The sequence below is a fragment of the Hyalella azteca genome, unplaced genomic scaffold (genome assembly GCF_000764305.2).
Source record: "Hyalella azteca isolate HAZT.00-mixed unplaced genomic scaffold, Hazt_2.0.2 contig17826, whole genome shotgun sequence".
NCBI lineage: Eukaryota > Metazoa > Arthropoda > Malacostraca > Amphipoda > Hyalellidae > Hyalella > Hyalella azteca.
In genome coordinates, this window is record NW_025947596.1 from 55785 (window position 1) to 72077 (window position 16293).

Below are 16293 nucleotides of genomic sequence, written 5' to 3' on the forward strand. Positions count from 1 at the left end.
CTTTGATTACTGATCTTAGTTTCTCACTAGATGAATGAATAATCTAGTATAAATATCACATCACTTAAAGGTTGCAGGCTCCTCGGTTATATATAGTAAGGCAAACAGCATGTAGGGATTTCTTAGAGCTTAATTTTGTGAGAAGACAGTGGCCGAGATTACGGCTAACACGAGCTTGCATCCTTTCAGTCGGCGGCAGCGGCGTGCCCGGCGACCGATGGACTAAGCCAATAATTTTAATTCGCTGTATATACAAACATTAATTGTAGATACATTTTTGTATTGTTAATAATAAGGCTTTCAGATGGAACGCTCGCTTTTTAATAAACATTAGATTATAGGATATTTACTTGTTGTTTTAGGTTTCGATTTGCTTTTCTATAAAAAGTAAACCCAACCCTGATGAAGCAAATGATCTAAGATCCCAGAGCAATGAATAATCCTGTTCTCGGGAGAATTTCAGAGAAAATATATTGGTAGGTTTATACATTATATTTTCCAAAGAAAAACAGAAAGACAATTATGGGACTAAACGCTTCATGTTTGATATATGATACTCTTCAAGTTCCTGATAGGATACACTATATGATAATAGTATGGTATTAAACTATGCTATCAATAGTATATTTTTAACCGTATAACGTACTATTGTTCGGTTAATAGTATATTTCCACCTCCGTATTTCTCACATGCTGGAAAAGAAATCCTTCATATTTTATGCACATGTTAACTCCATATTCATTGACTTGTTCATTCAGTTAGAGCCATTTGATTGGGTGATACTTGAATATGAATTTTAATTTCAAGCTTTAGAACTAGCAATTCTGTTGTATACTCATCTGCCGTGAAAAAGGCTCACAATCGTTAAGAGCAGCGCCGCTACCTATAGAAACCCATCTCAATTTTCATTTGCATTCAAATTTTGTTTGTTTTCCCGTTGATATTTCAGCACACTTCCATCCTCCTGCCTATCTAATGAAATGAGGACTTTGAGCCCTTTATGTTAGACGTGTTGTTTTAAAATTTGATATAATGCTGAATCAATATTATGTGTTTATTAGGGCCGCTGCATAGGCGTGAGCGTGTTTGTCTAGAAGCCTGAAACAGCTTCCTAGTTCTTGTCCATTGTTCTCTTGATAGAACTGAGAGGCTGGAGCTGCCCTGTGTCAGTGTCCTTCTTTATCTTTAATGAGACAAGACTGATGGTTTCCTCCTCAGCCATGACAGCCAGTTTGCTTAAGCTTCTGCTAATCGAAACACAGTCAATGGCTCTCTCGTTCTCTCTCACGAATCGTGCTTTCTTTCTCACATTGAATACGCTCAGCCTTTCTTTATCTCATCTTGAAGAAAGACCTTCTTGATAAACGAGGTTGCAAGGCCTGCTTGAGACTCTACGTCGTCCGATAATAATCAGCGACATTGATGATTTTCGCCTGTATATAAATGAAATCAGATTAAAGTCGAGGCTATTTCCAAGTTGGCATTAATCTCGTTGAACGTTTGGAGCGTCGAAATCAATGTTCGTAATCACATCCGATGAATTTGTATTATATTTCAATCCCCTTATTTGATTTTGTTTATCAAATCATCGCTGAGAACGCAAAAGCCGTTTTCCTATTTTTTTAAAGGGAATCATATAAGTTGAACGTGTTATCTGCAAGCCGCCTGCCAGTTGCTAACAGGTCATTAACGTGTCAAAGACTTGTCGAGAAGCCACGCCCCATCCTGTGTTCTCACTGCTGCTTCTTTCAATGGGTGACGGGTAAATTATAGGCTGAACGATAACTGCGATCATCTTCAATATTTTCTCACTGGGAGCCGTGAACAGTGAGCCAATGATACCTCCCCAATTTCATTCCCTTCCTGAGGAAACGAGATCTTCTAAGTTGGAAAACTTCAAATTGGAAGTAATTGCGGTGTTTTTTTTTACTAGCAACAATCGCACTAAGTAGCAAACACACAAGTTTATGGGTGCCTAATTAATACAATGAAAGAGGTGAATTATATAAATAACCGTCAGCACAAATTAGTTTCAGAAGTAATCGCTCTTGTTTCTTTTGTTGTTAAGGTGTTCAGTGGCAACACGGACTCGCGCACGCCACGCCACAACTACATCGTGCCTCCCGTAAAAGCTCGCTTCATCAGACTACACGCGCTCTCATGGCATACCCACCCCTCGCTCCGGCTCGAGCTTCTTGGCTGCCAAGGTGAGAAGCAACAGTCGACCCGCGGCTCCGGCTCGAGCTTCTTGGCTGCCAAGGTGAGAAACAACAGTCGACCCGCGGCTCCGGCTCGAGCTTCTTGGCTGCCAAGGTGAGAAACAACAGTCGACCCGCGGCTCCGGCTCTAGCTTCTTGGCTGCCAAGGTGAGAAGCAACAGCCGACCCGCGGCTCCGGCTCTAGCTTCTTGGCTGCCAAGGTGAGAAGCAACAGTCGATGAAGTATCAACGGGTTTCACAAATGATTAAGAACATATTATCGCTTTTTCTAGAAAAAAGTAATCGAAAATGAGGTAAATTAATGTTTGTTCTGATTCAAACCTAATCTGCATGCCAGATTAGCTTTCTAATTAAGTTTTTATAATATTCTTCCTACTTCTGAGTAACATCAATAAATTTATTATTATTGATTCTTTAGATTATGGTCGAAAACGTTTCGAAACTTAATTGTGAGCCCTGTTTCTCTATCTAATCAGAAAGAAAGTGAGAAAAGAGGTAAATACCGTTCAGTTAACGCGTAATTTTTTCTCGTTGTCGCTTTTGTCTCGTTTTAGCTTGCTTCGAATCTGAGTTCTCTCACGGTTTTTCTGAGGTGTCATCGCATCATTAGTCAGGGATGCTAATTTCCTGTGACTCACATCCTATACGAACTCGAAAGGATTCATGATGTCGTCTGGGACGGGGGAAAACTTCACCATTTTTCGTCGTTATCAACGCGACAATGTTTTTTCATGTATTGCAATAACATTCCAAGATTGATATTTAGGCAACAATTATTTTATTCTTTGACGAGACATTTAGTATTGATACATTGATATATTTTAGGGTTATGGCTTTAAAATTCATTGCAAAATTACTTTTTTTTATTTAAATCGTACACAAAAAATTTCACACGATCAAGTTAAAAAAAATTGGGAACAAATTCTGAACAACAGTTTTGATTTCTATCACAGTCTCTCTATGGAAAGTAAAAGCTTCTGCAGGCGTTCTTCTACGTAGTATTTTTCTTTTATTATTTAAATACATATTAAAAGAGTAATATTTATATTAAATTATAAAATATATTATTTATATTATTAAAATATGTTTAATATTTTTCTGTGTGTTAAACTTAGAATACCTAGAGCTGTTTTGTTTAATATTTTTCTGTGTGTAAAACTTAGAATAAAGCTGTTTGGTTTAATATTTTTGATGTCACGTGTTGGACAGAGTGCAAGCAGATCGTAAGCGAGGGCGTACAGGTTCGTGTCACCGCCAGCTCGCACCTCTCCTGGAACCGCCGCAAGTCTTGTGAGCCTCACGAGGTCGCTCTGCTGTCGCACCGAGCCTGGTGCGCTAAGAGGAAGAAGAGTAAGGTTCATGGTCTGTCTTATGGATATGATTTATTTTTGTTTGTCTTGATATTAAGATATATTTTTGTGTGTCATGCTAATATGATATATTTTTGTTGTCATGCTAATATGATATACTTTGTTGTATATTTATATTATTAAAATATGTTTAATATTTTTCTGTGTGTAAAACTTAGAATAAAGCTTTTTGGTTTAATATTTTTCTATGTGTTAAACTTAGAATAAAGCTGATTGGTTTAATATTTTTCTGTATGTAAAACTTAGAATAAAGCTGTTTGGTTTAATATTTTTCTGTGTGTAAAACTTAGAATAATGATGTTTGGTTTAATACTTTTCTGTTTGTAAAAACTTAGAATAAAGCTGATTGGTTTAATATTTTTCTGTATGTAAAACTTAGAATAAAGCTGTTTGGTTTAATATTTTTCTGTGTGTAAAACTTAAAATAAAGCTGCTTGATTTAATGCTTTTCTGTTTGTAAAATATAGAATAAAGCTGTTTAGTTTAATATATTTGATGTCACGTGTTGGACAGAGTGCAAGCAGATCGTGAGCGAGGGCGTACAGGTTCGTGTCACCGCCAGCTCGCACCTCTCCTGGAACCGCCGCAAGTCTTGTGAGCCTCACGAGGTCGCTCTGCTGTCGCACCGAGCCTGGTGCGCTAAGAGGAAGAAGAGTAAGGTTCATGGTCTGTCTTATGGATATGATTTATTTTTGTTTGTCTTGATATTAAGATATATTTTTGTGTGTCATGCTAATATGATATATTTTTGTTGTCATGCTAATATGATATACTTTGTTGTGATGCTAATAGGATTTACTTTTGTTGTCATGCTAATAAGATATACTTTTTTTGTCATACTTACTTTTGTTGTCATGCTAATAAGATATACTTTTTTTGTCATACTAATATGAATTTACTTTTGTTGTCATGCTAATAAGATTTACTTTTGTTGTCATGCTAATAAGATATACTTTTTTGCCATGCTGATAAAATTTACTTTTCTTCGTCTTGCTAATTAGATATATTTTTGTTGTCATAAGATTTACTTATGTTCGTTGAACAGCTGCATATTTGTATTCATATTTCCATAGCAATTTTTTGTACGGTACAATTTATTTAGGTGTATTTATTAAATTTTGTGCACGATTATTATGGAAACCGAAAACTGCAGGTGTTAACTCCCAGCCTTACATCTCATTCTCCAGAACATCAATGGATCCAATGGGATCTCGGGCCCCCGCACAAGATCACAGGAATCATCACGAAAGGACGCGGGGACTCCCGCAGGAGGCACTGGGTGCAGTCCTACACACTCACCTACTCCAACGACACGGTCATCTGGTACACTTATAAAGACACCAACCACCTCGACGCCAAGGTAGTTTACCCGTCAAATACTCGCTGCCTCTTTCATGCAGAAATTACTGTGCTCTATATTGGTAATTAGCATAAAGTTTACAGTAACCCTCTTGATTTCGAAGGAAATAACTATTTCCCAACATGCTGAAAATCATTTAAAGGACTTTGACGTAGTTTATTCGTATTCTAAGCCTAATAAAGAAAAAAATTCGCATATAGAATAAGCGGAAGATATATGACTTTTTTGAAGTACGTTGGTTTTCCTCCACTTAACCTTATAACCGAAGCCATAATGGACAATGAAGCTTCATGCGGGACGAGGAAGATAAATTAACTTCATAGGTATTTTACAGCGCTCAATTTCTATGAAAAGTATTAATCCGAATTCTAATTATCAACAGCTATTCTTCTTTTTTTGGCTCTGCCAGTGTTCCAAATTGCTAACGAAATCTGATTGGTGACCATGCAAAGTGAAAGCAGTGATTGAGGTGTACGATGAAATTAAAAGAATTACCTTATTGGGCGAATTTATTTCAAGTAATATGTTGTCGTTGCATTGGAAAGCGTGCACATGGACGACTTAATGAGTGCGCGTCACTCTAGTCCCGTGGACGAATCTCGGCATCACTTGGTCTAAGACAGCGTTTAAGCTTCATTATCCGTTGATTTCATTGAGCGAGATCGTCCTAATGCAGCAAGTGCATTAGATCAGAACGAGAGAGCGTCTGCTGCCAACCTTCTGCCAAGCTTTAGCGCATTTCATGAATTTAAGCTTGAGTCGAGTTAATTGAGTGGAGATTCAATGCGGTCAAGCCCAAGAATGATGTTATGCCTAATGGTGCAGATGTGAAGGGGCAATGTTCGAAAGAAGGCGGCCGTCAAACCGATCTCGTTCGCAATCCGTGTCAAAAGGTAACCGAATACTTCTAAAATCTCTACACAAGTCAATAATCAAGCACATTCAGTTGCCACGAATAATTTTTTTCTCTTTTGCTGACGAGAACTGCTACCATTCATATCTTATACAATACATTCAAGTCACTTTTGCATCAAGCTAAATGTCAGCCGTATATGTAGAAGATAGCTCATTTAAGGCTCAAGATGAGTTGAATGATGTAGATAAAGACTCAAATTTTGTACGCAGCAACTTTTCGCTTTTGTTACACGTGGAAATTATTTCAGGATTTCTGATGCGTTTTGAGTTCTTTCGAAGCATTGAAATAACAATGATTCTCTCGTATTTATTTATAAAAAAAATTTAATTGTTTTGTGTCGGTGTGCTGGAAAAACATGTTGTGAGGGTCCGTTTTACCGTTTATTAGTCTCTTTAATGAGCTCTATATGCTCATACTTGTGAGTACAGTACTGCTATTAATGAATTCTAACCCTGAGCATATAGTCCTCATGAGGGCGACTGCGGCCAGAGGTTCTTCAGGGTGTCCCATGATACGCCATGTGGTGAGTGTCGTAATAATATACGGTGTATTATTTCTTGAGGAACTTATCTGAAATACAATATACTTCACATTAATTTATTTTATTGATTTATTTATTTGATACCTAATATTCTTCAGTTTTACGTAATTGCGTTCTGTTACATTATTTTACGGTAGCTTCTATAACATTGGCTACACAGTTTTTTTTTATTCAACGCAAGTTATGGATAGGTACTGTCGAATTAACAATATCTAAATTAGAAGCAGTATGATAGTTGTGCTTCAACAGGAGTAAAAGCAAACTTCTTTTATATAATGGGCACTCAAAATGTATACTCAATCACTGATTTAGATGTTAATACTTAAAAAAATAACTTATTGAATCGGCTTAAGCCAAGAGGCTGTTTTTCCGACCCAGATGTTGGGTTCGGCCATGTGGTTGCCTCCATAAGCGCCACGTGTTGCAATATTGAGCGCCGCGTCTCAATTCTTCATTTCTCGGGAGACTCGAGGCCTCGGCCTGGGGCATTAGTTTCACTGATGTTTGTTTTCAAGCTCTATCTGAAATTATGATGTCGATATGAGCCTTTCTTGATAATTATTTGAGCGAAGCAATTGTTGATTTGCATGTAACAGATTACCGAGGAATATATAATGGGACCATATAGTTTTTTGAATATTTTCTCATTGTTTTGTACAGCAAATGAGTAAAATGTTGAAAAATTGACTGGCACTCTTATATAGCACGACAGTTTCGTTTTTGCACAACATCATGTCGCTATTATTTCAATGAAACAACGGAAGAAACTATAAGGAATTATTAAATTCCTACTTTCAATTGTAAAACATGTTTAACCATGCACTAGCATAAACTGCAGAAGAAGTTATTTCGCTGTTTCTTAAGTTATTTTTAGAATGTTATCAAAGTGTGTTTTGATTCTCCGTGTAATATTTAATTCTGATGCGAATACCCTGCTCATGCATCAGTGGTATCTGCACGACGCGAGTTATCTAATTTATGTTCAGTGCGTCCGTCACTTCTGAGCGCGCACCGCATGCCTCTAGCTGCCTCTCGCCGCTTTCATGTGTCTGCGCTAAAAGTACCGGGATGCCATATGTATTATTTATTATTTTAGAAAAATATATTCATTCACTATTTCAGAAAATATATTCATTCGCTTTTTCATAAAATTATATTCATTCATTGATTCAGAAAAATATCAATGCTATAGAAGATACTGTTATACATTGTTTTCTTTGATCCGGGATTTCATCTCAGCGTGCGATATGTAAAACCTGATAAAATACCAGGTTCTTTATTTTTCGGAAGATAATCTTTAGTTTCACTAAAACTAGCTACTGACGATATTACTATTTGGTTATTGCTTATAATATATTATATAACTGCCAGGTATGTATAAACACGTCTCACGGCCGACGATGAGCCAGCGACAATTTTCATATAATCATTCACTAAACACCTATCTTGTTTGCATGCCTCTAGCAACCATCTTGTTTACACGCCTCAAGGAAACATCTTGTTTACATGCCTCAAGCAACCATCTTGTTTACATGCCTCAAGCAACCATCTTGTTTACATGCCTCAAGGTAACACCTTGTTTACATTCAGCTTTTCGTCAGCAGCAGTCGCTATTTATTCGTAGCTCACAGGCACTGCAGCCGCTGGACAAACATTCCATCGCGTCAATGCAAGCAAATTGTTTGCTGAGGGCGAGGCTTCTGTCAACTCCTTGCCGACCGAAGTGTGGGACTGCGCTGCAGAAGCTGGACTCGTGGGTGACAGCTCTGACACACATCGCATGTTCAGGCGACCAGCTATATAGAGTGACACGGCACTCGTGCATGTTCAGACGATCATCTAGAGTGACACGCAACCATTTAGAGTGAAACAGCACTTGTGCATGTTCAGACGACATCTAGAGTGACACGCCACTCGTGCATGTTCAGACGACCATCTAGAGTGACACGGCACTCGCGCATGTTCAGCCGACTATCTAGAGTGACGCGAAATCTGCCCATGTTCAGACGACCATTTAGAGTGAAACAGCACTCGCGCATGTTTGAACGACCATCTAGAGTGACACGACATTCGCGCATGTTCAGACGTCTCCGTCGTGCAAAAGAACTGTTCGCCTTGTAACATGAGCTAATCAGTCTCAGATCTGCTGCTACAACGATGCTGTGCAACACTCACTTTTCCTCGGCGTTCGCTTAACAAACGATTCCTTTAATGGGTAAGCGGAGCAATGTACCTCAAATATCGAGAGTAAACACACGACCAACGTGTCCAATGACGACCTTATAGCGGAACCTACTCAATACCTTGAAAATTTCATTAAAACGCCGAAGACTCAAATTGTAGCAGATCCAAACTTGCATCGGCTTAGGCAAAGATGCTGTTTATATTTTTAAGGAGGTTCGGTCTGGTCACGTGACTTCCTCCAAATGGCCACATCCTGTTACCGTAGAAGAATAATTTTATCAATCCATTAACATGGGATTAACTGGCTCAATATCCTTGATAGTTAATAGGCTTATTCATCGTTGTTGAAATATATATAAATTAATAGGGAAACGGTCCTGAAGTTAAAGACGTACGCCAAACATATGCATGCCTGAACTCACAATTATGTGGCAATTTGATGCTGATAACATTTTAGTACTTGAGTAATTTCAGTGAGGATATTTGAAGGTTAAATCTTGCCGTGACTGAGAATTTAATAAAATATCACTAAAAATCTCAAGTATGTCTTCATCGATCTTAGTGTTTAAAGGAATTAATTAATCTTGGAATATGCACGAACATTTGAAGTCAGGAACCAAGGATGCGTTGGGTAGTGGCGCATCCTATTCTATCCAAGCGTGGACGGACGGCAGGATGATTGATGAGACATGCACCACTCGTTTATTCTCAAGCCTCAGATCCTCCCTAATCCCATAATTTTAATAACTTACACGACTTTAACTTGTTTAAACTTTACGATAGAACATGAAATCAAAATAAAATCTTTATTTTAGTACATGACCATCGGTTCACGTTAGCGACTTCATTTTGAAAGGCATGCAGGCAAATTAATGTGACAAATATTTTCTTTATGCAGTAGTATTAGCAATGTTGACGACTGCTTTAACAGAGATTATTCCCTATACGCACAATCTCGAGCAGTGCGTTAACTCTTGTTAACGTACCGTTCACTGCTGCTTCCGATGGACGACGTCTTGCAAGAAACGTTAATAAATAAGTAAGCACAAACTCTTGCTACACTTATCCATGCTTTCCCATTATTCGGCTTTTTAAGTTGCGGTGATTGAACACATGTGCATAAATTACTTAGTGTTATTGCGACTTTTTCCGGCAGCCTATCGCTGTTACATGGCTATTTAATAAATGAGTTTAAGAATACTTCTACCTGATCAATAGCACAGTTACGATGAATGTATAAAAAACAGTAAAATTTATTATACATTCATGAGTCGAATTCAAACCGTCGAGCAATTTCTATATGTTGTTTTCGTACCTAGATCTAATGGAATAAATTAATTTTTTGAACCGAGTTCCATTACATCGCATGTTCAAAGAATGACCAGATGCTAGCCGAACTCATACCACTCTCTATGTGTGGCATGACGTCTCGTAATGCACACACAGCTCTGCCTAAAATGCTCCGTTGCAAATCCTCTACGTTCACTTGTTAGAGAGGGACAGTAATGGAAGATCCGGACAGATTACATTTGATAAGATCTTAGCTTCAATACGAATTATTGTGCTGTCTAAGCGTGCTTTGTGCAGGGCGATATTTGTAAGTATAAACAGCAGGAGTAACATGCTTAGCCTGGCGCCACGATGTCGGGTATCTCTGCATGACTTGCATCGGAGGGCCTCAAGCGTGAGCTCAGAGCTCTCCCTCTGTTTGCTCTCTCCTTATTCTCGAGGATAAAATCCGCAAACGTTGAGACATTTGAGAGGCAATGCACAGGCTAATTCAGTGCATTAGCGAGCTTAGAGCACATGCTCCCGGAGTGCCAAGTTCTTGCCCCGAGTTTGCTGCTGATGACAAGTGTTTAGGACACGCGAGTTTAATTTTTATAAACTACGTCATGTTTGTTAGTTAAATTAGTAATATTTTATTGTAACTTTCACCAACTTGACAGTCTCATAGAATAAAATAGACAATATTGTTGGTATTTGATGTTTTCAAGTGATTACTAATTTATGATACTTGAATGATTCCGACTTATTATGAATATGAAGACTTCGACCGTGAGCATGATGGGACTGACATCCATATTCTCCGAGGCGCGACCAAAATGCCTACTATATTGTAATTAAAGAGAGCATAATTGTCACTTTGTTGATACTCACAGCATCGAGAAGAGAAAGTAAGAAATCTAATTAGCGATTGGACGCTTGTCTTGCCATTAAGTTACTCTTTTGGGAGCATCAAGGCAGACCATTTGGCACGAATAATTTCGTTCAAATTGTCGTGAGGGGGAAGGGAGGGAGGGGAAAGGAAATATATTGAATATTTTTCTGGGAGTATTTCTGTTAAATGTCTTAATATTTATTCCAGTGTAATACGTTAAATACTAGAAACCCTGATGACACGAATTAATAATTCCATAGATAAGGTTGTGCACTCTATCGTGAACATATTTGCATTCTATATCGGCAAACACTGAAATAGCAACGTAAACGTTTGCATTTAATGCACTATTTTATTCATTTTTTTATTCTCATTTAAAGTTGTGCTATCTGAAGTCTGAAGCGGAAAACGCTCCTGCTGGTTACTTCCGTACAGATAAGCGTAACAATAAAATGGGCATCAAATTTTGATATCGACTGATGAATTGAATAAATTTCCTCAACCCCGACCTATGACGACAGCATTGACACTTTGACAGAGCATTTCCTTATCTTCATTAAATAAGTTTGCGTGGCATAGTCACAGCGCCTGCCACACTTGATACCTCGTAAGTCAATGCATTGAATAGCCTCTGAAGGATCCCTTATAGACTCTCTCTGTCATGCCCAATATAAGATCTCTTACACACACCATCGCGGTGCACTGCTTTGCACGTGATCCTCTATAATTGCTGGTATAAGTAAGAGATGATATTAGGGATTACACCAGCCAACTTTTCAAACTGATTAACCTAATTATTTGACTGTCTTAAGTAGTGGCCCTAATCTTTTGTCGGTCGATATCGATTAAGTGCAAAATATTGACGTGATGCCGTAGGATGACCCAAAGGCCAACAGTGCCCAAGTATTCCGCTATAGCCGCTACACATATGATGTTTGGCCGCCGTTACATCTTTCGCAAAGATTGTTAGTGTTCCAAAAACCAAATGCAAATCTGTTGCCTTCGTCCAGCACAAAGCCCAGCAGTAGCAGAACATCTTATAAAATCGACANCAGAACATCTTCTAAAATCGACATGCTAGAGATGAAGGTCTATGACGAGTCTTTCTTTCGAGGAATAATATTTACATCGAGGAAAGAACGACAATATACGAGGGCATCATGGTGAGGTCACCCTCTTTTCCACTGAACTTAACGAGGCACTGGGCAGTTGTTGGCCGATGACTGAATGTTGGAAATGGTTGCTATATTCCATGTTACTCTCGTACAAGCGTCTACTCGTACATTTACCGGCATGGAATGCTTCATAAAACTGTTCTTTCTGTTGTTTAATATTCAAGAACTTTTATTGCGCGCGCATTAAATGAAGAGGTTTCGAGAATCTAAACAATTTTTGTCTTCTTATTTTGGAAGGTGGAAAACTTTGTAGGAGATAGCATTGTATTATATTTTTGCATGTTTGTTATTTTCCGCTACGTAATATCAATTGTTTCTCGTATACGTTTATCATTGAAGTGTAGAAGATAATAGCAAAGCGCCTCGCGAAAAATTGCTAGAAAGTATAGATTGAAATGATTGTTGATAATTTTCATAATTGAAGATTGAATTTATTTATGCATTTTTAAGCTGGCTAAGATTTAAATTTTACCGTTAGGCGATAAAATCACCTCACCTCTAATCAAATCACACAACAAATCACATCAACATATCATATCAATTATCAACAACATTCAAATCAAACGACAACAACAATCGATTGCTTAGTCAATACAAACTTATTTTCAATAATTAAGTCAGGCAGAGGCCTGCGATACATTTTACCCCCCTCAAAAAATATTGACATGTGTTGCCTACATGCAACAATGAAAATTGATTACTAATAACGAGATTTTCGACGTCGTTGTCTTCCGTCGCTCGAACGCATCTGTTGCTCGACCGTCGACGACACGAAAATGAACTCAATCGTACCAATTTTACGCGTGTGCTGTCAATCCCCATCAGCGCTAGACTGCCGTCAGAATAAAAGTCTCGCATATGTAGCGTTTGCCAGGCTCATTTACCATTGCTGCTGCTGCCAGCAAACCTGTGGCCATACTTTCAAAACTCGCTAAGTGAACGTAAGTACTTACGCTATATTTTCTTGTCTATGATTGGTGGATTTTGATTGAAAGGCCGTCAATGATTGCCTGATGAACTTACGATCTCCTAACTTTTTTTGAAAGTATAGGCCCTGCTCTTCTGGTGTAGCTTGTATTGAGGCGAGAGGAAGATCGAGGAACTTGTCAATATTGCCTCGGCTCTGACATCTGCCTGATTATCTTTTAACAATGTATCTTTTAACCTCGGACTCGGCATTTGTTTGTTTAGAGAAGTTTGTTATCAACTACTTAAAGAATTAAACGCTCACATTTTACAAATTACAATCAATAGTTATTAGTACAGAAGTACTTATCCTGAAATCGGTCATGGGAGACGAATTGTCACCACGTCATTCCGGTGTATAAAGTTTCATAACCAATAATTAAACGATATTATATTGGTCAATTTCCGTAAATCTAGGTGTTATTCTCTGTTAACATAGTACTAATCCAGCTCTAATCCCTCGAAAAATACACCTAACTCTTATATGCATTGCTTGATAAGGCAAGAATAAAATGTATGGACTGAAATTATCATTTACGCTAAGTTTGTTGATAGAAATTAAGGTCGGGGAAACCACGCGCATTTCATATAGATCAAATATATAGTATTCAAATCAAAACACCAGCGTTTTCTACAGGTTAAATTAAACAGTATTTAAATAGTAATTGAGCTTTTAGCCTCTCAGTGCCTCTATTTGGTACTCGACTATTCTCTACCGGCGGACTCTCTCTAAGGTCCTCCACTAACTTGCCTAATTTCTTCAATTAGCTGAAAAATTCTTTGTAACTTTGGTCAAAGGAAATCAGTGATGCGGCCGTCGGGAAAATGGCTACAGAGTTAAACTTTTCTTGGAGAATACCTTTCAGTAACATTACCATCTAGGTAATAAGGTAATAGGAATAGGGTTGGACTTAGGAGAGTACATTTCAGTTACATTACTATCTAGGTAATAGGAATATAGGGTTGGACTTAGGAGAATACATTTCAGTTACATTACTATCTAGGAAATCTGAATAGGATTAAACTTAGTAAAATACCTTTCAGTAACGTAACCTTCAAGTAATGGGTATAAGGTTAGACTGTGGAGAATACCTTCAAGTAACGCTATGTTGGAGGTAATAGAAATATGATTATAGACTTTGGTGAACATATTTTTCAAAATCGAGTGCGAAATCTATTCCTAGCTCTCATGTAAATGAGAGCTTGTAAATTTTTAATCGTATATCCTCATAGAATACTGATTAATTTTTGCTAATTAGAACATATTTTTTAACCCTACTGATTCGAGTTGTTCCCCGCAAATCTCATGACCTTATACACACGGAGCATTCAACGATGTTTCTCATTCTATTGGCATTTTCAAGGATGATTCTATATTGACTGCATTGCAGTAATATGAAAGTTTTTCTCTTGATTTTATCAATTTTTTTTGTAAATGATCAAATAACGCAGTTATCAATACCTATAGTCTATAACTCGAAATGTCATTTTAAACTCAACTTCTCATAAAGAGAAGTTGCAATTTGACGCAGTCTAGGGTAAATCTTTTATCATTATTCAGAGTCCGTGTGGATGTCTATGTGTGCATTAGGGTATATATGTATCTTATAGGAGCTATTTGGACTCGTATTTGCGATACCTACAGTGTCGGGATGTTACCTTGACCTCAAAATTTATCCTAAGAAGGAGTACCTCCGAGTATGAACATCTTCAAAAACAGACTAGACGAAGCTAAGCAGGAGCATATGTTCAGTCTTAAAAGGCCAAGCAAATTACGGACCAGGCAATAAGTTCAGCAGCTATCTCAATCAATCGTCAGCTATGGAAAGATCGGGTTCCAAAGGCCGGATCCCTTGTGAATCAAGTCACGAAAAATTCAAGAATCGGCAACAGGCCATTGGCCTACTTCTTCAGTGCCGACTTCTATTCTATTCTATTCTTTTCTATTCTATTCTATATTTCTCCCTTTCTGAGGGAGATATAGTAACTTAGTAAGGCATTGCATAACTGATAGTGATAAGGGAGGGTTGAAGCAAAATAGAATTTTGTTCGTTAATTGATTGTGATGTGATATGCAAATAAGAAGTTTTTCACCATTTGTACAGGAAGTCAAATGGTAAATCTGTGTTCAACGAGTAATGTGTGAGTTTAAACGGATCTTTATTCAGTTAGCATACGAAAGTTTTGTTGTAATTAATAATTCTAAATCAAGATAGCTGTTGATACCGAGCCTCGGCAGGGCTAACTATACAACACTTCGTCAATATAAGAAAGGGCAACATTTGAATATGAAAACGATATTTTCAGGAAAAGAAGTCATCTAATGCATAAACTTATAATTGATCTAACTTATGGAACGTTTACAGATAATACTAGAAAATTTTGTAACACAAAATATCTCAATTTCATACTCAGTTGAGAACCTGGCGTGGTCTGGTCGTACGTGGGTGAACGACATCCGACACCAGTGGTCTGGCTGGCACTACGGACGGGCAGGTCTTGCCGTGGACGGTTCCTTGAACACGTCCCTACCGCGCTGCGCCGTCCTCGACAACTTCAGCGTCGACGAGCCCGTGTGGATGGTCGACCTCGGGACCAGGGAGGATGTGAAGGGGCTCGTCATCGTCACGTGGCAGGGAGATGGTCAAGGTGGGTGAGCCAAGTGGGTTGCGACAACGTATTGTAGCGTCGCCTTTACAGGTGTGTTTTGAAGGTCGCCAGTGCAAACGGATTTTTTGAGTGAAAGTGAACGAAATTTTTAGCATCATTCCTTGATTGTGCATCGTAATGAGATAAGATGAAGATTATATATTTACCGAATTTTCTGTACAAGAAAATGTACCAAAAAATTTTAGTGGAAACACGGAATTTAGGGAGCATGTGGTATATTGCGTATAATGGATATTAATTCCGACCCATTACTGACTCGATGTGCTGAGTAGTCGGTTCATAATCAAGTAAAACAGATTGTAGGCCAAACAAACATTTTTAATTATAGTTCAACATGTTGATAATAATTAAAAAGAAAACATTGTCAGCATTAAAGTTAATTAATTAAATATAAAACATTGTTACTGAATAGCTTTCAGTTACGCAACCATTGAAGTATTGCGTAAAAGGTCAGACATTTGGATGCCTTTCAGTTACGTTAGTAACTGAAGTGGGGTTATGGATATAAAATTAGACATTGAAGAATACATTTTTTCTAAATCGAGTGTTAAATCCGTCTCAGACAACCAAACACTGTACCGAGACTACGTGTTCGGGCTGGATAAACTGAGCGCGTACGTGGAGCTGCGGCCGCGGCTCTCAGAGATCTCAGAGAAGCGCGAGTGCGGCACCGTGACGAGGCTCAACAACGCTGTATTTTTGTAAGCGCCACGATTAGAATTGCTTTATAT

The 16293-nt window shown here is 38.1% G+C and overlaps 1 protein-coding gene across 1 annotated transcript in view; it reads left to right on the forward strand.

Annotated features, from left to right (window-relative positions):
• Positions 1–16293, forward strand: part of LOC108665299 (EGF-like repeat and discoidin I-like domain-containing protein 3) — a 37834-nt gene that overhangs the window by 19184 nt on the left and 2357 nt on the right. The window contains exons 5-10 of the mRNA XM_018152037.2: positions 2069–2207; positions 3429–3569; positions 4777–5010; positions 6323–6388; positions 15308–15541; positions 16125–16263. Of these exons, the coding sequence (XP_018007526.2) occupies positions 2069–2207; positions 3429–3569; positions 4777–5010; positions 6323–6388; positions 15308–15541; positions 16125–16263 (953 nt within the window). The remainder of the gene's footprint in view (positions 1–2068; positions 2208–3428; positions 3570–4776; positions 5011–6322; positions 6389–15307; positions 15542–16124; positions 16264–16293) is intronic.